General features: G+C 46.1%; 1 protein-coding gene across 1 annotated transcript in view; it reads right to left on the bottom strand.

The window, feature by feature from the left end:
• MINDY4 (MINDY lysine 48 deubiquitinase 4) overlaps positions 1 to 27100 on the bottom strand; it is a 1976984-nt gene that overhangs the window by 341091 nt on the left and 1608793 nt on the right. Inside the window, exon 14 of the mRNA XM_069647706.1 lies at positions 5462 to 5525. Within this exon, the coding sequence (XP_069503807.1) occupies positions 5462 to 5525 (64 nt within the window). The remainder of the gene's footprint in view (positions 1 to 5461; positions 5526 to 27100) is intronic.

Here is a 27100-nt window from a genome sequence, read left to right as displayed (position 1 = left end):
GTAAGTAAGCGCTTGTTGCCTGCTTCACGATGCGCTCTAACTGTCTTTTTATTTTGCAGGTACAAGTTCGGAGCGGCTGCAGGGTGCCGGAATACCCACTGGGTTAGATGTGGAAAGGAGTAATGGCACGTGAGTATTAAAGTTCCCCCATGTCTTTAAACGCACCTTGTTTTGTCTTTCAGATGCGGGATGCAGCGCCGAAGGCCTCCGGAGCATGCAAAGAGTTGGTAAGCTTTTGTCTTTCAGATGCCGGAATGCAGTGTGAAGACCTCCGGAGCGCACGAAGAGTAGGTAAGCCTTTGTCTTTCAGATGCCGGAATGCAGCGCGAGGCGTTGGTGACAGCCGATGGACCAGGTAAGTGAAGAACTGTCACTGAAGACCGTAATGCTAACCTGTTCTTTCTTGTCTTTATAGGTGTTGCTGAAGACTGAATTCAGGATGGTAAGCCTTATTCCTTAGGCCCAGGATCAGATGCAGAAGACACGATGAGCGTTCTGCTGCAGAGGATGCAGAATAATGCAAAGCAAGATTCATCCATCGGGTGTGGTTTAAATAGCCTCCTGTAGTGCTTAGGTCTCTCCTTCCACAGCCACGCCTAGGTAAGAAAAGAGTTCCTGCTTTTCAGAAGAGTTCCAGTGTTCTGAATCTAGGGAGTGGCTCCTGCCCCACCCAACAGGAAAAGTAGTTCCAAACAGAAGAGGATCAGAGGCTCAACTGGCAGGCAAGTAAGCAGCATGGTCTGGTGCAGGTAAGTCCACCCAAGCATTATGAGCCCGGCGCTCGCAGCGCTGGGACTGGGCATATTTTTGAGCCTGGTGCCACTGACGCCCGGACTGGGTCCAAAAGGTCCCAATTGGGACTGGTTGGCACTCGGAACCTGGGTTATGGATCTGCTTCCAAGGGAGTTGGGAAAACCCTGACCTTTTGGAAGCAGAGATCATGACGATCGCGGCGTTTTTGACCTTCGGGTCTTTCGACTAGAGCATCGCTCTCGGCAGTCTTCGAGGGGGTCGAGGCCGCTTTCTCGAAGACGCTCATCATATTTTTGCGGAATTCCTCCCATTCAGCCCGGGAACTATGTTTCGTGGGGCACGGGATTCTCTTTGGCGAAACAGAGGAAGAGGAAGACGGAGAAGGGGATCTTCGACGTCTCCTCTTCGAGTGCTTCGATCTCGAGGAGTGATGAGACCCACTCCGAGATCTGGAGCGCGAATGGTGACGAGGAGACGAATGTCTCGACTTCGTCAACGAAGAAGAAGCTTTAAAAGTCTTACCTTTCTCCAGCTTCCCCCTACGCTCCTTCAGGGCCTTAGCTGTCATGGACATACAGTCCTCGCACTCCCAACAATGGTGTTCAGCTCCCAAACACCACAGACGAACTCTGTGAGGGTCAGTCAGCGACATCTTTTTCCCACAATCTCGGCATTTTTTGAAGCCGGATCGAGGAGTTGTCGGTTCCGACGAAGAAGCCATCGAGTACGGTATCGAATAACTTGAGGTAAATAGGTTTAACTGACAAAACTGAGCAACGGTGTTCCGAGGCACTGAGTACGCGCGGAAAAACGGAACTGAGCAACGGGCGCTGCGCGCGACCTTTATAGCCAGGATGACGTCGGCGTCGAAACGGCGGCTGTCGAGGGACATCGACTCGAAGGACGTCGACGCGCAGCGCCCTCTAGAGAGAAAAATGTTCCGAGGCCAGCAGAGCTGGAAGGAGATATCTAAGATGAGGAATACGTCGGAGGACACAATCCCTTTGAAGGAGCATTTCTCAGGGGTCCTCTTGAAGACGGAAATGGCCGTAAGATAATCTTTCCCCATACCAATCAGCAGGCACGTCTGGATCAAAGACAGAAGAAAATCCAACACAGAGGATGTAGAGCAGGTAAAAGGATCCAGATCTCCTGGAACCAAGCCGAAAACGTATGCCACATGCAGGCATATATGGATTTGGTGGTGGGTCTTCCAGCAGGGAGGAGTATGTCCAGAATGGTATACACGCATTTCACCACAGTATTTTTCATCACGTGTTTTTTCATCGCCGTTTTTATTTCGAAAAAAACTCATAGTTTTTTTTTTGGGGGGGGTTAAAAAATTAAATATATGGTTGTGGGTGTAAGGGAATAAAAAAATTTTAAAAATGAAGGGGTGCTTGGGGGAGTAACCCTCCCCCCCCTAAAAAAACAAAAAAAACCAATGAGTTTTTTGGGAAAAAAACGGCGATGAAAAAACACACAATGAAAAATACCGCGGCGAAATAACGTACAACCGTCCAGAATATCCTATGACAAATCCCATTCTATATACCTCAGCCTTTCAGCAGCCAGGCATGAAGGTTCAGGCTGCAGAGGTTTGGGTGCAGAACCCGATCCTCCGACTGGGAGAGGAGGTCCCTCGTCTTTGGTAGAGGCCAGTGAGGGCAGATGAGCATGTCCAGCAACTCTGTGTACCACGTTCTCCAGGCCCAGTCTGGAGCGATCAATATCATTGTGGACCCAAACAGGCATAGCCTCCTGAAAACCAGCACTATGACAGGTAACTGTGGGAAATACTAGAGTAGGTTGAAGTCCCACTCAACTATCAAGTCATCTCCCAGAGCTCCCTGATGAGGGAATTTTCTGGAGCCTCTTCCACTTCCTGTTAAGACTGGACACGAAGAGATCCACTGGAGGAGTTCCCCAATGGGAGAAAATCTCCTCCAGAAATGTTTGCCAGAGTTCCCACTCATGGGAGGTTGATGACTGTCTGCTCAGTGCATCCGCCAGCATGTTCTCCTTGCCGACCCATTGGGCTGCAGTCAGATGGGCCTGTTTGTCTGATGAAAAGTCCATTTTAGTCTGCCAACTCCTTCTAGATATGCTGATTGCATGCTGCCAAAAACCCATCTGAATTTTCTTAATGCAGAATTGAGTTTATGTAAACCTTCTTGCCTAAGGTATCTCGGGAGTTTTTCCTCTTTTGGCAGAGTGGCTGAGGTATAAGATTGAATGGATGTGCCCTTAGCCCAGAGCATGAGGCCACTGCTAAAGAAGACATGCGGCAAGGAGCAATAGAGAGAGAGTGAAATGTTGTGAGGTCACTATGATATAACGTATATTTGATTCTCATGTTCTCCATTACACTGAGCATCCGATTGTGAAAAGCTTTTATTGACAAAAGGCATGCACTTCTAAATATCTCCAGGCATGTTTCAGGAGTCTTCTTCATATGGGTAAGGGTGGAACCACAATAGGATTTGGGACAAAGTGGCCTGTTTGACCAAGTTAGTAGCTGGTGGGGTCACAACAGAGACATTTAGTCATAGGATCATGGTTACTACTCTGCCCCCTTTAAGAAAATTAAGGAGCGGGTTTCCTATAGGGATGGCAGTGCTGGTATGCTTGGCTCCTCTAGTGTGGGTGATTAAGTTGCTCCACAATCCATTTAAACCAACAGTGGGACCCGGGTTAGACGAAGATGTCCCCAAAACAATCAGCCAGTAGCTTGAAGGACAAGAGGGACTTGGGAACTCTACTATATCAGACATGGGTCCCAAAGCTGAGGTCCAGATCCATCCAGGCCAAAGGAACTATAATTCCCAAGTTTCCCATGTGAAACCGCCATACATGATCCTCATTCCATTAGAGGGGAGCTGGAAGGAGAGGCCAATGCACTATAAAACCTCAAGGGCTCAATTAGTGGGTGTGGCGGTAGGAGGAAGATCTTCTTTGGTGTTGGATGGAGAAAGGAAGGGAAAATGGCTGGGTAGGAGCTGAAGGCAGGGGACTGGTGCAGAGCCCTTGAAGCCTGGTGAGAGCAGGAGGAAGAAGGCTGAAGGAAAGACCCAAAAGGCTGGAGGAAAGACCAAAAAGGCTAGGGTAAGGAGGAGAAAGAAGGCTTCAGGGATGACCTAAAAGACTGGGAAAAGGCAAGACGAAAAGATGGGAGTAGAGAGACCCAGTAGGTTGGGAGAAGGAGGACCCACAAAGTCTGGGGAAAGGTTGCTCCAGGAAGTTAAATAAATAGAGGAGAAGCAAAGAATAGTTGTGGTGTGCTCGTATAGGTCATGATGGTGTGATAGTAAAGAGTGAATTCAGGAACCATAATTGTCAAGATATAAGTTGCCAAAAGGGTGAAGAAGGTGCCCAAAGAGGTGAAGAAATTTGGAGAGTTATGGTATCTTAAGCGTTGGGAGAGATGGGCTCAAAGGGTTGAAGACGGAGAGTAGAATAAACAGCTATTGAAAGGAACTATTGATGAGGGATGGATAAAGAAAGAACAGGAGATAGAGGAAACTGAAGCAGAGGGTCCAAACGAAATATTGGAGGATGTGAAGAAGAAAAAAAACATTGGGAAGGTGAAATTGAAGAGGGATCTTTGGGTATCCTTCAGAAAGTGAAGGAGGAGGAAGTAGGAGAATATGAGGAAGTGAGGGGGGAGATTGTCAAATGAAATTGGGTATTGGAGCAAAGTTGAGAGCACACAATTGTTAAGACAGAGGTGAATAACCTGAAGATAAAAAAGGGTACACCCAAAAAGACAAATAACAAAGAGCAAGGATTTGTTGAGATGAGATTTGATGCAAGACTCTGGGGAGGAGAGCGATTGGAGCAGGTGGCTGGAGGAGCCAAAGCTGACAAAGAGGGAGGAAGTGACAATACAGCGGAGCAGTATGCCTTTGCCGCCATCTTTGCATCTGTGCTGCGGTCTGTAAGATTTTGATAATTTTCTGAGGGGATGGTAAAAGGCACTGGAATCCTGCCAATTCCTGGCCCTTTTAGAGCCGTGGCCAAAAGTGCTGCCCTGTGTATACGCATACATGGCTGTGATACGTCATGGCTGCCGCTATTTATTTATTTATTTTATTGTTTCAAATAAAAAGCTCTGGCCCAGCTCAAGAGCAGCGGACAGCTGTACAGAGTGTGGGTAACCAGCATTTGGCCTGGCATCTTTTACAGTAGCGCAGTACTGTGAGGTCTGTGCACCAGTATGTGCATGTATTGGAATAAGTCCTTGGTCAGGTATTGTTGAGAGATTTGTGAAATTGGAGAATTGTGGGGCATTCCGAGCCGACACCGGGATGCTATGCATGAACATAGAAACCATCATTACAATGAGTCATATGGAGTCCATCTGCTTTTACAATTGTAAACAGCAGGTGGAAATCCATACACATTCAAACCTCTCTGATTGGATGCAGGCGGAGACACAGAGTTTAATAAAAATTAATTTTCAAACATTATGATCCTAAATTTAGCAGATAGAATGGATACAGAAGAAAGACCCCTTCTCATTTTCATCATTTTACTCCAAAGTGGAAAAAAAGACCTGGAAATAGTTCACACATTTAAAAGGTGATATTTTCCAAAAGGAAAACAACTTTTTGGGCATTTCACAAACAGATAACGTGTATGTAGCTATAAATCCTCTGCAATCTGCTGTGCATTGGGTAGAAGCAAATCCTAGAACAGAAATACTCACTTGCGTACAATATCCATGGGCGCCAATCAAACAATTAGTTGACACATCAAAATCTCCTCGTACTCTGTAAATAAAAATGACACGATTAAACATACTCATTTATTGTATACTTTAAATGTATGTCCGTTCCAAAAACCGTTTTAAAGATGTACATCTTATTATTTCTAGATTATTTCCAGAATCATTGTGGCATTTTTCCAACCCAAACCTTGCACTACTAGTACTTTGAAAAAAAAATAAGTTAAATTCATAACCTTATCCTCCCTTATATCATTGCTTGACCTTCCTACATTATCTTCAGCCCCTTCCGATTCTGACCCCTGTGACAAATCGCGGGATTCAGTCCTTTCTCCCCAGAGGGGAGCCTTTCCCTGTGAGAGTAGGGAGGTGGCCCGCTATGCAACATTCCCAAGGGGTGGCGGCAAGCAGGATTTCACATGGAGAGACTCCCTTTTCACAGAGGAATTCTCTAAAACCCCTCCCACCCCCCAAGTGAACCAACAGCAGCATCAAGGCTCCAACAAGACGTAACACACAAAGTCAATGGGCCTCATTATAACTCGCCTGGTATGGAAACAACGGTTGCGGTAAACCCGCTGCCACCATTGTTTCCATGCCGGGCGATCACAACACCTGCAGGCGGAGGCGTCAAACCCGCCAGGTCTGACCTGGCAGGTTTAACACCGCCCGCCTGCAGGCGGACGAGGAAACACTGGCACCATCACGAGATTGTGCCGGTGTTTCCATGATCCCCATCCCCATTGAGTCCTATCGGACTCAATGGGAATGGGGATTAACACCATTCCGTCTCCGGAATTCCTGAGACAGCGGGGTTGTAATGCCCCGGTAATTCCGGGAGTCACGGAGGCAGAATGGTAATACGAGTCCGGCAGTAACCAGGCGGTTTTACCGCCTCGGTTACCACCGGACTCGAAATGAGGCCCAATGTGTTATTGTGCCATAAGTTTTAACGTCATACTTGAAGAAATGTTTGACAAATCTACTGAGAAGAAGAAGGAGCGACTAATAACAATCGCGGAGTGTGGCAGCTGAGGATGCTCGGCAGTGGAGGCAGCAGTATTTTCAGATTGTTTACTCTGGAGAGGAGGAGCCCTTTACCCTGTGAAGCCTTAAAATCAAGTTTGCCACCCGGAGCGCAGCGCAGAGTGTGGCAGCTGAGTGTGGTCGGCAGTGGTCAGCAGTGCATCTAAGTGGGTCGGAGCCGGAAAGATGTGTATTTGTGGCATGCCTGTTACATTTACTCTGTGTAAATGAAAATTCCCCCGTCTTGCACAGCTCAAAGTAAGATTCTTCTTGGTCACGCAGACAGTAATTGAAAATAAACCACTCCACCCTGACCTGGTTCACAGGCACCACAGTTGACAGGCAACCCGCTCGCTGACTCCTGCCTTATTCGTTTACTCGGACTTGGTGAGCCTAAAACAATCGTGGCTCTTTGGTGCCAAAACTAGACATGCAAAATGTTGAAAGGTAACCTGCAAAGCAGCGCACTGGCAGATGATTTAAGAACACCAGAGATAGACTCTGTTTTTAGGTTTGCAGGGGAACCAGCTCAAGAAAATCATGTTCAAGACAGAAGAGATGAGAGTAACGTGCCGTTAATAGTGACCACGGCTCAAGTCCATACAAACGTATATATGAACATGTAAATGACAATGGCCAGGATTTGACAGAACAATCACTTTGCCAAACGCCAACTAACTCTACCTTTTAACTAAGGGCAACATTGCTAGGTGTTCCGGAATACACATTGACAGCTGTATATATACAGAAATAAATCAACAAATGCTTTCATGCAATAAAGTGCTGGAGTTAGGGTGAAGCCAACCCTTTTGAAGTAGTCAACAACATTAAAAGTATCACGACTACACAAAAGGATGTTCTAGAAAGTAGCCCTTTGGTTTATTCATCCAGCCCAAGTCGGGGCTTCTACAAGTCCTCTTTCCAGAGGGCTAAATCATCATCTATTCATGCCCTGAACTCTATAGAAGCTCTCTCGCTACATTCTGAACTGTCACCAACAGAGGAATCTATGGAAATGGAACTACAACAAGCTAAAACAGCGGAATCAACCGCCACCCTCTCCGCTCTGAACTTTGTATTAACATTGTTAGTTAACGTATTTGAGATGCTAACAGAAGTGCAAGCCAACTCGGGTACGCTGTTGGAGTTGTCCAAAGAAGCGAGTAATACCGAATCAACTTTGGTTGGGTTAAAGACAGTATTAAATGAAACAATACTGGAAGCAATAAACGATCTTAGGGGGGAAGCGGTAAAACAAGAGAACATCGGTGAGCTCCATAAGGTGATCGAAGGGTTAATACCTGTGAATAATCCCCTTGTGTCGATGAATGAAAAAACAAAGGAAGCTGTGATTCATCAGGCGTCGGCACTAGTGGAGGAAGACTTGAGCCCATCTTCTTATTATGTAGATTTAGACTTTACCCCCTATCTGAATCTGTTTTGGAGGAGTTCAGACGACTTGCACATGCAGCTAATGATTCACTGATATGTTAAGGCTCATTTGTTGATCCGCTGGAAGCGATAAAGTATACATCTCTGGAAATAACTCGCCCTCGAGAAGTTGGGTGCAGAAATCGAAAGAAAGTCAAAGGTAAAAAGAAAAAAATAATGACCAACCAGAGATTAATGTAGAAATAATAAGCTTAAATCGGGCTGCAAAAGCAAAAAATCCGAAAGGCCAAACAATAAAAAACACAGTCAAAGCTAAGTTTCTATACGGCCTACTGACTCTTCCTTCAAATGGATATCAGAATCCGCAAAGAAAGGACTTCCCGCAAAATATGAGCCATCAACGAATAACATCAAAGGAAGCCTGTCAGCCCAGACTAGGAATCAAGACAGCTCAAACAAAGTCAATAATAAATGTCTGAGATGTAACACAACCAAAGCCCACTGATTTGAAAACATGTGAGATGGCTACAGACATATTAAACAGGGGGAAAAAAAACACAATGAAAATCGGACATTCAACCCTAATATTAGAGGCCCTCAGGTCTTGAGATAATCATTGCAGAACGAGACTAGTGCTGGAAGGGGGAATACCGTTACTTCGGGAACTCAAACCGACGAAGTAATGAATTTTTAAAAAACTGGAGCCAATATTCTATTAGAGCAAGAAATATAAGGATTTTGATCCAAACAATGTTGTGGCAAGCTGCCCGAAAGAAACCTGTGAGAACTCTAAAGCCACTCAAATTGTCTGCTTGAACTCCTCCATAACAAACGCTAAGGTGAATGCTAAACCACAATGTCCGACTGTAGGTGAAACACAGGAGTCTTGTGGTATCACTGATGGCTGTGATATGGTTGGGGGGATCCAGGTATACTTGCTACCAAATATCACTTGATGTCAAGTGAATCATGCTTTCGCCATACCGAAATATGGCTGAAGATACAGGAAAAGCGAGGGGAAAGAGGGCACAATCGCAGCCGCATTTTATCCATTTTAGAGAATATCCCAATGTTATATATGTTTGATCTTGAAAAAATGGGATTCGCAGTATCATCTGAACCAATCAAGCAAAAAGAAAATAGAACAAATAAGGCCTTAGAAGACTGGTTTTGTAAACTGCAAGACGCAGCCTTAGCCCTCTCTTCGGGTGGGCAAACATTTTTCCAACCGTTGGTAACTGAAGAGGGATCTGTGTCTGTGGAGATCAAAAATAAAATGTGGTCTATGCTACCAGATATAATAGGCCAAGTTGTCGAGAGGTTAAGGGCTTCTGAAAATACTTTTTAGTAAACAATGACCTTAAGATCTTGGATTGGAATAGGCGTGGCTCCAGCTCTTTCACCACAAAGGAAATGAGAGATATCTGTTTTGCACCTATGACTTAATCTTATTCCAAGAAACTTGGCTGACTCAGAACTTAAACTAAGATTGTTTTCTGACGATTAATCTACTAGCGACTAAAGGGTTCTGTGGACGTAATATTGGTGGGCAAGATATTGCTGTTCGCTCTGCAATTAGCTCAAATGTGATACGTTTGAAGACCTCAATTAATGGCTTCCTAGCCGCCCTGGTCACTCTTAAAGGTGCTATTAAAACATATATTATCGCAGTGAATATATATTGGAACCCTGCCTCTTCCACCCCAATAGACTTCTTGGATTCTCTGTCGGACTTGTTGCTTAGAATAAAAACTGAATATGGCTTAGCTGTTATCATTTTAGGAGGTGATCTAAATTCACAGTGTATTGGGACTTCACGGCTTGTGGAAATCATTTGAACAGGGACCCAACCGTAAATGGTATGAGATGGTTGAGGTTTCTAACAGGCTGGGATCCAATGATGGTGAACGGGGGTATTAAGGGCGATATTCCACAAGCCCTCACCTGGTTGCGTGGAACCTCTGGCTCATTGATAGATTACCTTTTTCTGAGGAACTAGTCAAAACAAGCTTGTGCTCGAATTTTGTGGACTTCCTATGGGACCTGGATCCCCCAGGACAATCATTGAAAATGAAATCCTTTAGTCATCCGCACATCTTCGATGAAGAAACCCGTCAGTGAACAAAAACGCTGAGGGTCTCCATTCAAAACCTGGGTAATGATTTCCCTATATAACATTCTCCTTATATCAATCAAGTAAAAAGATGCATAATAACCTATAGATATCTCATAGAACAGCGAGATGCTGAACAGAAGTTAAAGATCTTGCACAACAAAAGCTCCTGCTGCTTTTGGGCATTAATGAATAATATGATGACCCCGCAAATTCAGGTACAAAGTAACGTTATATTCGAAACCTCCTGGTGTGACTTCCTTGGCAATATGTACAAAATGACTAATACTGACAGCTACAAACTTAGTAAGGAAGAGAGATGGGAGATGACTCTGAATGAAGATCTAATTGAAGATCTAATTTAAAACATCTTCATCCTCGAGAGGATCAGGCCCTAATAGTCTAACAAATACAATACTGAAGGGGAATGCACAGCTTTGGTCTGGGATCCTAATTAAGCTTTTCAGAGAAATACTGAATAAGCAAAAGCTCCCTCCCATGTGGAAGTCAGCGATAACTATACCGATCTATAAGAAGGGCAATCGGGCAGATCCGTCCAACTATCGCCTGATCGCCCTTCTAGATGCTGACGGTAAGATCTTTGCCAGGACTGTGCTAAAAGCCCTAGAGGAGTAGCTTATGGTGAAATCGATTATCCCAAAATTCCAGACCGGCTTTAAGAAAGGCCTGTCAACATCATTGAATTACTTGCGAACATCAATCATCGCAAATGACTCAAGGGAAAGAAAAGGCCCCATACTTTATAGGACGTGGCTAGATTTATCAAAGGCCTTTGATACTATCTCCCATGAATGACTATGGTGGAAGATAGACTCATGGGCTCTCCCCAAATCACTTTTGGGGATACTAATGAGCATGCATGAGCATATTACTCTAAGAGTAAAAGTGAACCTGTCTGGAGACTTGTCAAGGGAAGTGCATACTGAAAGAGGGGTTAGGCAGGGGTGTATTGTTGCTCTCATTGTATTTAACCTCTATTTAGCAGATCTAGCAGAATGTTTGACCTCCAGTACTTTAGTAAGTCCAAAATTTGGCAGTGTGAAATTACCTCAAGGTATCTCACGTAGAAAACCTCAAGAGTCCCTTCTTCGGGTGGCCAAGAAAGGGAGGACCTTCTCTTATCCTGACCCGAAAGGCAGATGAGCGGGAAAAGATCACCTGGGTAGGTGAGCCCGGGGTTATGCTCAGGAGAATACCCAAAGGGAGACGCAGTATCTTGCCAGAGAAGACGAGGAGGGCCATATATCGGAGGCTTTCATGGGCTCTATTGCATCTGCCTCCCTTCCTCCCGATCCAACATCCCCTCTGTATGTAATCAATCCTCTACATTTCCAAACCTGGTTACACCCAAAAAGCATAACTCCCAGAATCATTGTTTCACCGGTCTCCATTCGAATACTCCCCATCCTTCTTCTTCCCGTCCATACCATTATCATTTTCCGCATTCCCAACCTGATGGGACAAAACACTACGATTCCCTCAATCCCCTTTGTTCATGTCACAAACCCCACTATTTCCGCTTACCCAGCAAACGCTGCCAATCCCGTCCCTCTGAATGTCATCTTTTGAAACCCCAATCTCCTATGACAGAATACTACTGGTCCCATGATCCACTATGTTCTGTTCTGCATCCCGATCATTCTCGTCAATTTTGCAAACCTTCCCCATCCTGACACGTAGAACAAGCAAAACTTCTAACACCCTCTTTTTCCAATACAAACACTTTTTGTTACTGTGATAGAAAACGGACTAATGATGAAACTGTTTACCTGACGTGTCCCAACCGAAGGGTCAGGCAGAGTCAGGTAATTACTGGCGATAACCACACACACCTGACAGCCTTTCCTTTACCCACAGGGATAAAAGGTGGAGCAAGAGAGCAAGGCAAGTACAGGAGACAGCACGAGGAGACAGCTGACAAGCAGCAGTTCAAGAGAAGGAAAAAGGCGGCAGGAATCAATAGGGTGGCGAGGAGAGAAGTAACCTTGCCCTTTTCGTCCCAGACCTGCAGAGCCTTTGTAGAGGAGAGCCTAAGACTGCAAACATTAGCACAAGTGTCCTGCAGCAGATGTCAACGGTACATGGGGCAAACCTATGCCGATAAGCAGGAGCGAGGAAAGTTCCCATGCCCGTGGTACCAGCCTTGACTCCAAAGAAGCAACAGCCAAGAGGTTCATCATGGCCAGTAAATCAAGGGGAAAAGTGATAAAAAGCGGGCTGTGTTGAGTAGGAATCGCAAAGTGGCATCTTTTAACCAAAGCTGCTGAACTTTGAATGAACTGTTTAAAGTGTGAAGGGGAGACCAGCTACAGAGGAAAAGTGGCACCACGTGGGTGCTAATTCGAGAGACTCTGGTCGAGCCCCATATGAGAGAAACTACAAGTACCAGAATGCAGTAGGAGGGCCAGCAAAATAGGTCAAAGTGGTCATATAGAGGGTCGAGCTAAATCCCTGTACAATCGAAAGACTTTGATCTACAAGCATTCAGAAGAAAGGGAAGTGACGTGAATCCTGCAAACATTGAACTGCGTAAAAAGAGAACATTGAAAGTAAAGATGGGTGAGTCACTAAAAACCAGATAGAGAGCCACAGTAAACCCGGTGAGGGGAGGCTAAGAATCAAAACTTGGCCATCAACGGCCATGATAACTGAAAGCTCGAGGGTTAAAAGCTGAACTATCATCTTGTGCTGGGAAAGCCAGAGAGAGTGTTCTGATAGCAGCCACTGGAACTGTCGTCTCAAGCTGGAAAAGCCAGAGACTGTACTGTGCTTCAAGCTCCTATCTTACCCACTGTTCAAAACGTGGGGAAAGGAGACCCCACGCTACTGCATCCTGACATATTATTTGAGAACACTTCTTTCTTTTCTTGAGAACTATCCCACACCCCTTTTTGTATTAGTTGTGAGGTTTGGCAATAGGTTTCATAGTATAGGCCATTTTTGTTTTGACACAACACTACTGGGACTGCCTTCATTTTCATTTGATGGTTGACGTTTGCTCCCATCTTAGATTTAGGTTTAGAATAGGCGTTTTTCCAACCCGCATTCAGAATTCATTGTACAATAAACACCCTTGAACAGTGATCACTTGTGACTGTCTTACTGGTTGTCACCATGAGTTTCCCACAGCGGGCAAGTCATACATTTTTTATAACATGCGCTGATGATATTGTCCTACTGGACCACACACCTGTGGGTCTCCAGCGTCTCTTAAATGCATTTGGCAAATATGCTAGGATGAATACCCTTAAGGTTAACCAGCAAAAATCAACAATACTGCTGTTTAAGAGATCACAGAAGAACGCACCTCGATTTAAGTGGCAGCTTCGTGAGGAAACGGTCCAATGAGCCACTGAAATCAACTTTTAGGCTTTAAATTACATCCAATCCAGACGCTTAAGCATCTGGAATTGGACTTGGAATTAAAGGCAGCACCTCTGGTGGGCCAAGTGAAAAAGATATATAGGGTGTACTGCACATTTGTTCGTGCTCCAGTAATAAGATTCTATAAAAGGAAGATCATACTGTCTCTTCTATATGGTTTGGAGACATGTTTACATTCACAACCATTGAACTGGCCCAAGATCGAAGGAGCATTTTGCAAAAAGACCTTGCATTTACCCTTGCCTTTACCAATAGTGAGCCTGATTTGAGCTAGGTTTACATACCCTGAAAGCAAGTATGGATTGGAAACTGGTCTCTCTGTAGAGGTTGATTGCAAATCCGTTGGTGAAGTCTTTATATGAGGATATAAATTGCGAGATGCAGAAAGGCTCCTGCTCAGTATTAACGAATTTGGAAGCCTATGTTGTCAAATTACTCTGCAAGTGCAATCGCACAATGGAAGATCTTATTGAAAATCTGATGGGCATTAAGTCGGCTCTTTTTTACGGCAGGATTGGATAGAGACTATAGACCACACCCAGAGGTTAAAGCTTGCAAAATCATAGTCCCAACATGATAAACTGTGTGGTCACCTCCCTAGATATCTTACGTACTTACCAGACAAAAATACAAGGATGGACTTCCTGAGGGTGCGCCTTAATTAGATCCCTAAAGGAGAAGTTGTGAACTCTAGGGACAAGACATTTAGCAGAATTAGTCTTTGTTTAATGTGCTATGATAATGTTACACAAACATTGAAGCATTTTCAGAGTGACTGTAAAAGCACTGCTGATTTGAGATACTGTTTGTTGGGCAGATTTGAGGACAAACAAGAAAGGCTGCTCAGGGATGATTTTTGAACCCGGCTGTCAGCTGGTTATGAAATACGATTAACCATACAAGCTCTCAAAGTACTAAGAGCTTTGGGCTTTCTTATTTAAAAAAAGACAATGGGCCTCATTAGGAGGCTGGTGGTAGCCGTGAGATAGGCTTGCATAGAGGTCAATAGTAAAGAAAGTGAAGGAGAAGGTGACTGGAGTGCCATCTGAAAATATTTGTAGGAAAAGCCAAAAGAGGAAATCAGTTGACTGACGAAGTACGCTTAGAAAGTACATAGTATGAGGGAAGGACTGAAGCTTGAGGGACTCAGATATGGAGGGAGGTTGGATTACAAGTGGCAACATTTGAACGGATGGAGAAGGACTGGTGAAAAAGGTAAGAGGCAATACAGTAAAGGGAAGCATCCTGGATTCCAAGGTCTACAAGGGTATAAAGGAAAGAGGAGTGGTCTACTGTATCAAAAGTGGCTGAGTGGTCCAGAGGATTTAGTATAGAGGTTAATTTAAAGCGGTGAGACAAAGTCAGAAAATTTGAGTCACGGTTAACGGGCGATTATGTAGAATGTTGGCTGTGAAATCCAAACTGGACATGGCCACAGACGTTGTTAGGGTCCAGGTAGGAGAAGATCCGACTGAAGAAGCAATGTTTGTGGATTTTAGAGCAGCTACGGAGAAGCAATGCATGATTACATTTCACAACCATTTTATACACCGCCTTGCAGTTCTCTCTTCCTCGCAAAGCTTCTCATTGCTTCCTGCCCAGTCCTACTGCTTTCAGTATCTTTAGTTGCTCTAGTTCCGTTTTCTGCTCTGCTCTTCCTGCCTTTCATTCAACACTTACCATGTATTACCCTCTGCAAGATTTTGTCCTTCCCTGCTTTTAGACATTCGCCCGTAGGGTCACTGCTGTTCTTCGTAACTTCATTGTCTTTAGTTTTCCCGAGCAGCTAAGAGTCTCTTACCATCATGGCATGCCCCATTGGTCTGGAAACAACGTGTCTAACTCACAGTACATAGTGACCTCTCAACATCACAATAAGTCCTCTCTGTGTGTCGTACTGCAACCATTGCGTCACCTACTTTTAGTACATCTAGGCCTCCACCAGCAAAGGGCACTGTAGTTAGACACAGCAATCACAATAGGCACATCTTTGTGAAGCCCAGGAGAGGGGACCCTGCCCCCATGCCCTGTGTTATATGCAGCAGCGGAAGCCCACTGCAGCAAAGGGCACCGCAGTTAGAGGCCGCTGGAGGCAACAGAGGTAAACAGTGGAGCTGCACACCCAAAAGAGGAAGGTAGGAGCTGATGATAGAACCCTAAACAAGTGTGGGGAGGAAATTTAAAGAGGCCTGATATCTTCGGTTGGTGATCTGGAGGAGGTTGGGGGAGACAACCAAGATGTTGTGCAGCCCAAGGTATGAGACAAGCTTGGTTTGTATGAAATGTTAGCTATGGTGGAAGTGCCTATAGATTTATTCAACTGTACTTATCTTTTTTAACTTGTACTATAATAAGAGTACCTTTTTTAAACATCCAAGTTATACATGATCCACATGCCATGATACTATCATCATCGTTAGTAACTAAAGAGCAAGCTCAGGCTCCGACTCCAACTTCTCCTGTTGACACTTGTAAATCAGCACTAATATCCTCTTGTTATAGGTCAAATGCTCTGGTTATAGGTCAAATGCATTTGATCGAATGACAATATGCTCGAGTCAATTTGACCGAAAATCTTTTTTTATTTTTTTATTTTTTTGGGGTGGTTGGGGGGGAGGCCCTTCCAAGGGCCTGACGCCCCCAGCCTAAGCAGTAGGTATGTGGCTTGCGCAAGCAGCTCCCCTCTTCCCCTGTTCCCCATTGAAATATTGTTCTTGGAGAAATCCCAGAGAGAGGGCACAGACAGATAGACAAACCCTGCCCCCCACACCATACCCCTCCCCCCACTAACAGTGAACAACACTGGCTGAGAAATAAAACATTTAGCCAGCAATGATGACCCCGGCAGCTGTTCCCTCATTAAGATCTAAACAGCCCAAAAACAGACAACTATACACAAAAATCAATGCAAAAGAACACAGATATGCATGCAGTGAGTGACAAGGACAGAGGCGAAGAAAACGGGCAGGTCCTGGAGGCGATAGTGGCCCTGCACACTTCCCTGGAGATGATGGTGGGATAAGTATGAACAGATGTAGATGTGTCACTCCTAAGACAAGACCGACACAAATTGAGGATTGGGTGGGATCGACAGAGAGTAAGATAAAGGAAACGCAAGACAGGAAACAGGAAACAAAAGACAGGAAAGAAGTTTCTGAACTGTAAGGATGCACACAAATGCTGGAGAGTAGAGCAGAAGATGCCAAAGGCCACGTCTGAAGAGACAATATTCAAATCATCGGCCTTCCAGAGAACAGAGAAGGGAATAGTTTCTTACCTGTAACTCCATTTCTCCAGCATTGCTATCTTTCATGGATTCACATGCTTGGTCAGGCGGGGAACCCTCGGTACCTTTATAAATACGTTTTACACAGGAAAAATGTCAACACTTCTGTGTCCTATCTACGTCGTCTTGGGCCACTCACGCATGCCTCAATAGGACGTAGCGGTATAAAAGCCCCACCCCGCGGCTCCCATCAGATTTTAACCCCCCAAAGTAGGATGGGGTACATATAGTTTGCATGTAGGGGAGGCCGGCAGGCGCATGCGAATCCATGAAAGATACCAATGCTGGAGAAATGTAGTTACAGGTAAGAAACTATTCCCTTCTCCAGCTTTGGATCTTTCATGGATTCACATGCTTAGAATAGATTGTATAGCAGTACTCCTGATTTTGGTGGTGTGAATGCAAACCAATAACATCCCAACCAATATTTTCTCTTTTTTTTTTAAACTTCAGCGGTGACACGCTAGCTTGAAAAGAATAACAACAACAACCATAATATATTACGACATATATATATATATATATATACACATAGATTAAAGGACAATCCCTTGAACAGGGCTTACCTCACTGAAACAGATGACGTAGGACTACTCGTCCCATCGGTATACCGTCTGCATGCTGCCGTTCGAGGCAATAATGGCGGGTAAATGTATGTGGCACCGACCAGGATGCCGCCTGACAGATGTCTCCCAGCGGAATCCCGGCCCACAATGCCACCGAAGATGAAGTTCATCTCGTGGAATGGGCTCTGGGACGCCTTTCCAGCAGCTTCCCCGCTTTCGAGTGACAAAAGGCAATCGTCGACGAGACCCATCAAGCTAGTCCTTGTTTTCAGATCGCCTTTCCTTTCGTCGACGTCCATAGGCCACAAACAGTTGTTTTGTATTTCTAAATTGCTGAGTACGATGAAGGTAAAACTTTAGAGCTCTTTTCACGTCTAATGTATGGAGAGCTTTTTCCGCGACCGATGAAGGAGTCGCGAAAAATGTAGGTAGTACAATCGACAAATGTTTTTGAAAGACAGTAGGAATTTTCGGATTGAAATGAGGGTTGGTCGCCAGCATCACTTTGTCCTTAAAGAATCTCAAGTATTGAGGATCTATGACTAATGCTTGTATCTCAGAGAGTCGTCGTGCTGAAGCGATAGCCACCAAAAAAGCCAACTTCCACGATAAGAATTTCATAGATGAAGAAGCCATAGGTTCAAAGGGAGCTTTCATTAGTTGCGTCAACACTAGCTTAAGACTCCAGCTCTGAGGAAATGTTTTAATTGGTGGAAATGTGCGAAAGTAACCTTTCATGAAGTGCTTTATCAGCCTATCACTAAACAATGGTAACAAATGCCTTCTCCTCGTGAATCTTAAAATGGCTACCAGGTGAACCTTTATCGATGAAAAAGATAACCAACTCTCCGCTAAATGCAGCAAATATGGCAGAAGCTGTTCCTGAGTTATATTCAGGGGCTCTAACCCTGGGTGATCTTCACACCAAATGCAGAAACTCCTCCACTTGCATGCATACAAAGTGTTCATGGACGGAGCTCGCGCGGCTTGCAGAATTCAACAGGAATCCGATGAAATAGTTAGGGTACCAAACTCTGAGAAGTCAGGAGCCATGCTGTCAGGTTGAGACTGTCCGGATTGTGATGCCACACTGTTCCCTCGTCCCGGGTCAGGAGGTTCGGAACTTTCTGAAACCTTACTCGCCGTGCTACGGATAGCTGTAGCAGGTCGGAGAACCGCGCCTGCCTCAGCCATAAGGAGCCACTAAAATCACTCGACATCGGTACCTGTGAATCCATTGTAGGGTCCGTCGTATGAGTGGAAACGGGGGAAAAGCATATAGAAACTTGTCCGTCCACGGGAAGAACGCTTCCCCCAGTGAATCGATCTGTGGCCATCTGCTGGCGTACTGTTTGCACTTCTTGTTCTCTCTCGTCGCAAAGAGATCCAGAGAAGGCTGTCCCCACTTTTTGAAAACCTCCAACAACTGATGTTCATTCAGTTCCCATTCGTTTATCTGATCCATTTCCCTGCTGAGGGAATCCGCTTGTACGTTCTTTACTCCCGGAAGATGGTGGGCTACTATAGTTATATTTCGTTGTAGAGCCCACTGCCATACTTCCTGAGCTTCGGTGGAAAGAGTTCTGGAGCGAGTACCTCCTTGTTTTCTCAAGTAAAACATTGTTGTTGTGTTGTCTGTCAGTATCCTCACCACTGACCCTTTTATTTATTTATATTATTTTGCATTTATAAAGCACTCACACAGCCCGCGGGCATCGAGGCGCTGTTACAGGAATTGTTTGTTTTTTCAGTTGCGTAATTGTTTTTTTGTCTTAGTTGCGTATTTATAACGCGCTTAAACACCCAGAGGTTTCTAAGCGCGGACCCGGGGATCGAACCTGTGTTGCTTCGTGTTGTCTTGCTTCCAAGGCGCGCACGTTGCCGTTAAGCTATCCTCCCGGATGTGCGGCAGAAAAGCTTCCAGGGCCCAACGCACTGCCGTCAACTCCAGCACATTGATATGAAGGAGGTACTCCTCCGCCGACCACCGGCCTTGCATTTGGAGAGAGCCCAGATGTGCCCCCATCCAGTCAGCGATGGTCATGTAAAACTCTGGTTCCTGCAGGGGAACCCCTCTGGATAGGTTTTCGACTACTTGCCACCATCGAAGCGCTCGTAGGAGCTCGTTGTTGACGGTCAGTTTGTCCGACCAAAGTCCTTGGCTCTGGGCCCATCGGTCTGCCAGGAATTCTTGAATTGGCCTCATGAAGAGGCAACAGTTGTTCACTAAGGGGATGCACGAAGCCATGGCTCCCAGTACCGACATACATCTCCTTACCAACACTTTGGTGTTGACTCTCCACTGACTTGCCAGCTGATTGAGCCTGTGGATCCTCTCCACAGATGGTCTTACCAATCCTGACTGAGTTTCGAACCCTGCACCCAAAAACACTAAGCTTCTTGAGGGAGTTAATGAGGACTTGTTAGGGAGAATTCTCTGTTAAGGCTAATTTCCCAAACCTAGTGAGTCCACCAGCAGCTTTGCTGGATTTTCGGGGTTTATTTTTTTCTCCTGCTAAGAGTGAGACTCTTTTTCTCCCACTCTTAGACATGATTTGAGATATCCTTTGACTTTGTAATGTGTTTAATGGGCTATGGGGTCTTTTACTCCATAGGGCTTCATGTGTTTTTGGTATGTGTGTTACACAGCACCCTCGGTGCAGTAACACAGAGGTGTCATAGTGACCCCCAAACATAGACACTGTACCCTGGGACTGACTACTGCCTCCCAGGGCATGTAAAGTCACCATTGGCTTTACTAGTCCTAAATTGTGAACAGAACCAGTACAAACCATCATATTGTGGGCGTACTGGTAGGGGCAATTCGATTGCCTCTGGGTCTGTTGTTCGAGGGGGCACTGTCCAGTCCCCCCTGAGCGAGTTTTGGTTGGTGGCAGCGGATACTACTTTTTATATTCGACCGCAAATATATTCCTATGGGATTTTCCCATTGTTCAAGGCTAATACTTTTTTAACATAGCCTCAAACATACAGCCGGTTTATTTATTTAATATTAATTCACTGGTTGGTATTTTTTGCCAGAACTCGATTTCAAAATGGCGTTTGTGTTCGCTTCTGTGACTCCAACCCGAAGTTGAGCCCTTTGCTCCACTTTTGGCGAGCTTCTGCACAGAAGCCCTCCAGAGTGGTGCCACTCTGTCTGGGTACCACAGGGGGTGTAGGAGGGGGTTTAGGCACCCTGGACTGAGTAGCCTTGGCAACTCAAGTCGCACTCTTGTGTGATTGGCCCAGTGGTGAGCCGCCCGGCTCACCACTTAGCATGTTTGAGTGACAGCTAGGACTGAGCAGGGCTTTGGGGACTGGGACTTCAAACGTCGCCACAGGACCAAAGAATCCGAAGAGGGAGAAGCTGAGCCGACCTGCAACGACGACACCACCGGTGGAGCCCTGCTGAACCGACTCACCACTTCTTCCAACGACAAAGGAGATCTTCATCCCGAAGAGTCTTCTTCCTTTGACTGGTGGGGATAACCAGTTTGCCCGCCTTTTCGCCTTCCCGGATCATCTCGTGGCCGCCTTGCCTTTGCCAAGCACCCCGGCAACCGGGATACCACGTTTTACCACTACCGCAAATAAAAGGGTAGTACCTTTTTTTACCGGAGAACTCCGTGGCTGGTTTCTTCCCTGGCAGTGCAACGACCTTCAGCTTTCCTCCACGTCGAGATCTTCTCTTCCTCTGGACGACGCCGCGACTTGCATCCACTGCCAGGAACAACTGCCCCCGCTGGAGAATTCTCTCCACTTTCAAGGTACTGTGTCCACCTGGCCTCCCTCGCAACGGTCTGTGTGGGGTGTCTCGTAAATCCTCAATTTACCACTTGGGTTGGCCCTAGGCTGGCTAACTGAACTTTTCTGAGCTGACCTGATTCCTTTTTAAACTCTCTGCAAGACTCTCCAAGCCTTTTAAACTGTGTGATCTTGGGCGTATTGGTGTCCTACTCTCTCCAAAAGGGAGCCGGGCCTCTGAACTTTTGGCTCACCAGTAGACTTTGACTTTCCTGCCTTGCTGAGTGCTTCTAAAGTATTGTGTTGTGTGCTGTTCCTGATTTCTGCCTTTTCCCTCCCTTTTTCTTAACTTATTGGAGTGCCATCTTTAGTTAAGCGCTCACTTCTGTCTGGAAATAAGTGGTGTTAACGAAGACTTGTCTAATAAGGAATAAGTGATGTATATATATTAATAGTGACTGTGTTTTTGAACTTGCTTACAATAATAGTGCTAGAGTGTTTCTAAGTGTGTCTTTAAATAAATAATTATATACTTGATACCAAAGCTCTGGTCAGTGTTTGTTTGTGCTACTGTATTTTGGTACCTATCTTGTATACTGTACATACTATATAAGTCTTCTTGAGAGAAGTCTGGCTGCTCAGCCACAGCTACCAGGTAAATCTGGGTGGTACAGACTGCTACCAATTGGGTTTACTGCCAACACCTGTAGTCTTAAGCCTTTTGCAGTGGTCCCTAAGGGAACTGCACAGGTTTCTGCCTAACAGGACTTTTCAAAGTTTACCGCAAATCCTAGTTGTCGCAGAAGTTGCATGGTGGCCTCTAGACTTGCTTGCGTTGTCATCGGGGACGACCCTCTTACTAACCAATCGTCCAGATAAGGGTAAACATGATGCCCCTGTTTTCTTAACCATGCTGCAACCGGGGCTAGGCACTTTGTGAACGTCCTGGGAGATGATTTTAGTCTGAATGGGAGCACTGTGAACTGGGAGTGGGTCCGCCCGACTACAAACCTTAGGAACATTCTGTGTCATCAATGCATTGGTATATGAAAATACACGTCCTGGAGATCCAACAACGCCAGAAAATCCCCCTGTTGAATCGACCGGATCACTTCCTGAAGTGTGAGCATTTTGAATTTCCGATTTTTTTATGTTTTGTAGAGGTCTCGAAGGTCGAGAATGGGACGCCATTTTCCGTTGGGCTTCTTCACGACGACGTATTGGGAATACACTCCTTGACCTCTCTGTGACACAGGTACCAATTCTATAGCCCCTTTTTGGAGCATCAGTTCTACCTCCTGCTTTAAAATGTTCAGGTGGGGTTGAGCTGAAAAAACTGGTGGAATGTGCGACGGCTTGCTTTTGAATTGTAAGGAATGACCGAACTTCACAGTGTCCAATACCCACCGGTCCGAGGTTATCTTTTCCCACTCGTCGACACATTGAGACACCCTGCCTCGCAGGGCGTTCTGAAACTCGTCATTGCTGGTCTTCTGATTGTTTGACCTTCGACGACGATGAGTAACCTCCCCTCTTCCTTGAGGCCTGATAGTCTCGACGTCTTCTTGCAGTCTGAGAAGCTCGCCTGTAGCCCTGAAAAGAGTATGATGGTCTATTGAAAGTACGGTCCCTTGATGACGCGAACCGGGAATTTCCTAACGCTCCTCTAAAGGGGCGAAACGAACGAAAACTCCTGCCACTCTGGAGAGCTCCCAGAGAACATGCTGTGTCAGAATCTTCTTTCATGCCTTTCAAGGCCTCATCCACCTTCTCCCCAAAAAGAAGGTCTCCTTCAAAGGCATATCCAACACTTATATAAAGTTGGTGCATTTGAGCCATTCCTAGAACCACTCCGTTGTTAACCTGCTTAAAGCCTGATTTTGCCAGGTCTACAGCGATATTTATAGAGTGATCAGAGGCCTCTTCCCCCTCTCGGACAAGTAACATAGCAGCCTTTCTGTGCTCGTCTGGCAGATGTTCCAGTATGGGTGCTAAACGATGCCACATTTCTCTGTCCGTTACGCTCACCTGGCTCCCACAGGGGCGTCGATCTGAACTGGACAGCTGCGGTCTCCACCAATGTGATGCGTAGTGCCGAGATGATAGACTGGACTGGCCCACCTAGCTTCGTTTGCTTGGCCCGTAGGAGTATTCTTCTGCAAATGGAGAAAGGGAATTAACCACCAGTGGAGTTGAGCGTTAATCCCCACTCCCGCTGTTCTCCCCACTGATCACCTTTAATGTTCCCTCTTATAGTCTCACCTGATGGTTTGGAAAGATGAGCTCTCAAATCCTGCATTTAGCACAGGGGCGCGTAGATAACCAGTTGCTTCACTTGTTTCGAAGGAATAGGCGAGTTCCAGAACAATATTGACTCTGAGATTTCCGGCAAGACGCTGTAGGTATATAGTTCGTAAGAGTTCAAATGTCTGACTTTCACGCTTGTCCGATTCCTTGCAGGCTGCAGCTTGACTCTAGCGAAGAGTTCCTCGTGGCAACCGGTAACATTCAGGTAAGGATTTGTATTATCCAACACAGTTCGATAAAATAATGTCAGTATGTAACCTGTTGCTTTCTCCCTTATTCAGGTGCTGAGAGAAATTATGAAGTCTCGGGGAATAATGCCTCCGTCGGTAAATTTAGGTAAGTCTATTGTGGTGAGAAGGATTCCACTTGTTTGTCCCTTTGTTTCACCTTGCTGTCCAAAGATGCGGTGGAGGCTGCGCCGACCCATGAAGAGGAATAGTACCCCTGGCGGTAAAATCAGGTAAGTCTATGCGGGGTAACTAATATTGCCTCTGTTTATTCCCTTGGCTCACCTTGCTGTTCTTATGTTCCCCTTAGGTGCCGGAGTGTGGCGGGAACATGCAGAAGGATACAGTGAATAGTGAAGATGCTGCAAAGGCCGGTGAGTTCAGCGCGGCGCTGCAGCAGGCGAGGCGACACGCATAAAATAACTTCTTTCTTCCAGCTCGAAGGCGCGGTGGATCGGGAATTCAGGTAAGGATCAAAGGTATTGCTCTTGTTCTAACGTTTTCTCCTTCTTTCTCCCTTTTTAAAGGAACTCCAGACTCGAGGCGGGCATGGCAGAAGACTGGATGCAGACTTGCAGGCACGGTGAGCGTTACGCTGCTGGATGTAGAATAACGCAAAGCGTGTGCTGCTCTTCGGGCGTGGTTTAAATAGCCTGCAAAGTAGTCCCAGGTAAGTATTCCTCCCCAACCCCACCCAAGTAAAAAAATAGTCCCTAGGTAAAGTAGTCCATTCCAGGCCTCTTTTGGCTTGGAGCTCTGCAGAATGGTCTGCATCAGGAAAGTTTGCAGCATGGTCTGCATCAGGTAAGTTTTAATCTATGAGCCTGGCGCCTATGGCGCCAGGACTGACTCTCCATATGAGCCTGGCGCCATAGACGCCAGGACTGCACCCAAATGGCTCCTAGAAGGGGTTGTTGGGCTTGCTTGCAATAACTTGATGCCTGCTTCCGGGGCTGCTGGACTTGATCTGGATCCCTGGGGGTAGGCATCATGACACTGTCATACCTCGCCATAGTAGCCAGAGAATTGGCCGCTTTCACCGTTGTTGCACTCACCAACACCACCTTTTTGCGAAAAGCATCTTATCTCCTGGCCTCGTTCTCTGGAGACCTTGCCTTCATTGCCGCAGCCGCCGATACCACCGACTCTGGAGCCGTTTGAGAGGACAAACATTTCGGAGTAGACTCAGGAGCCTTACATTTCTTTTCCAGTCTACCTTTTATTGCCGGCTCCGAGAACGGATGACGCATTGTTCGTAGTCCTTCTTATCATACATGAGCTAAGATGGGGACTGAAAATACCGATTTTCTCCTCTTTCCCATATGATCGAACAAAAAACAGTCTTTTTTTCTCCTCCTCCTGGGCCAGCCCAAATTCGGTACACGCCTTATTCATCAACTCGTGGAAAGAACCAATGTCATCCGGGGATGACGGTTGGGCTGGGCTTCTTGGCGCTTCCATCTCCGCTTCCGACTCCCAGGTCGGGTCTCTAGAGGGGGATAACGATATATCTGATATGGACTAACTCTCTCTGACTCGGATTCCAGCAGTTCTCTTCCTTCCGGGCACACACATGGAAGGCCTTCACGGACCGGCACTGCCGTCGATGCCATAGGCGTCGGTCGATGGGAAGGACCTGGCTCGTCGTCGACTGGTCTCACTGGAGTAGCAACCTGAGGTAACTTTTCATCTAATTTCTTCAACAAGTTTTGTAATGTAGACAGAACTTCCAGGGATAAAACTGTTTGAGGATTAAGCAACGGAGTCGTAACCGGGATATTCGCCCCGCTCGAAAGAGTCAGAGAGCTAACCCCTTGGAACCCAAGTTCCGCGGGCCCAGCCACTTGCTCACGTTTGTAATCCACGGAGGATATGGACACGGCTGCCTCCTGTTGCAACAAGGTTTCTGGTAAAACCGGGTCATACATCTCCGGTCGCCAGCCCTCCTGTTGAGTCTCCGTCGACGAGGTCAATTTCTCTATCTTCTCCGTTGTCGTCGCCGTCACTGGCAGTGAGGGCGTCGATGATCGCACTCCCGTCAACGTCGCTGGTGGATGTACAGAGCCCTGAGGCGTTCCCGCCTTTTTTGAACCCGATTTGTGTTTTGAAGAATCTCGACTCGAGGATGATCTATGATGATCACCTGAGGAGGATCTTGACAGGTCTTTTCTCTCCTTCTTTCAAGAGGAGGAAGACGACGAGATTTTCGTTTTCAACGAAGAGTCTCTCGTGGAATGTTTTTCCCGATGAGCTTTTCCCCATCGAACGCACTTTCTTCGCCGTAGGTTCAGCCGATACTGAACGGCGGGGGGCTCCTAGAGATTTAGTTGTCGATGCCAAGCTATGCGTGGAGCCCACCTCCGAAGGGGGGTACGCACCGGCTCAGTCGTTCAACTAAGCCACCAACCGCCTATTCCGGTCTTTGAGGGTCTTCTCGGAGAAGCCTTTGCAGATGTCACAATTGTCTGCCGAATGTTGAGGATGGAGACAATATATACAGTCCTTATGGCCATCTCCTTCATACACTTTCTTTAATCCGCATGTAGCACACGGACGAAAAAGAGCTTTTCCAGACATTAAGAAAAACGAAGAAACAACCTAGCAAAAATAGTAGATGACGCGAGGTGATCCCACTACTTTGGAAGACAGTTGAAATCTGATGAGAGCCGCGGGGGTGGGGCTTATATACCGCTACGTCCTATTGGGGCATGCATAAGCGGCCCAAAACTACGTAGATAGGACACAGAAGTGTCAAAATGTTTCCTATGGAAAACATCTTTATAAAAGGTACCGAGGGTTCCCAGCCTGACGACGGGGAATATTCTAAGCATGTGAATCCATGAAAGATCCAATGCTGGAGAATGACAAGATCCAACAAATTTTGTTGAAAACCTTCTCCTACAGCCAATTGGCCTGGGAAAATGTTGCAGGGCTTCACAATAAAGGACACACAGGGCCATGACCAGACAACCTCTGCCCGGAGCACCCTCAAGATCCATCATCGCAAACATTCAGAAGTATTAAGACAGAGAAACTATATTAAGATTTTCACGACAGGATGGGAAGATCCAAAAAGAAGGACGCCACTTGCCATTTGTCTGCATTACATCGCACAGGTGCAGAAACAGCAACGGTCATCCTTTGTACCTATTCAAATCAAACTCTGACAACTCAACTGCAATTAAAGTATATGTTACTATTCCCCGCCAGACTGAGTTGGGCAATCGGGCCATCGGAAGAGTAGCCACCCACTGTCTATGGGCAACAAAAACTCCAAATGAGAACCTTGCAACTAACAAGCAACTGACATCCAAAACCTGCCCCGCCCCCAACCCCCGGGGAAACGGGCACAGAATACACCCTTGAGATTGAAACATAAACATTATAAATTGAGACAAAAGAGGCTTGCTGGCGGGATGGACTCCCTCTCCTACAACAAAACATTGCTAAGCACTACAGGACTGCCCATCCCCTCCTGCACCCATTAACTCCCCCAAGTGAAAATTGGTTCATTAAACTCTGTGAAAGTTGGCATAGTGCCTACATTCCATA

This window comes from Ambystoma mexicanum, chromosome 2q, assembly GCF_040938575.1.
Source record: "Ambystoma mexicanum isolate Mex_15411 chromosome 2q, UKY_AmexF1_1, whole genome shotgun sequence".
Taxonomy (NCBI): Eukaryota; Metazoa; Chordata; class Amphibia; order Caudata; family Ambystomatidae; genus Ambystoma; species Ambystoma mexicanum.
The sequence above is the reverse complement of the archived record's forward strand: the minus strand, read 5'-3'. Positions and strand labels throughout refer to the sequence as shown.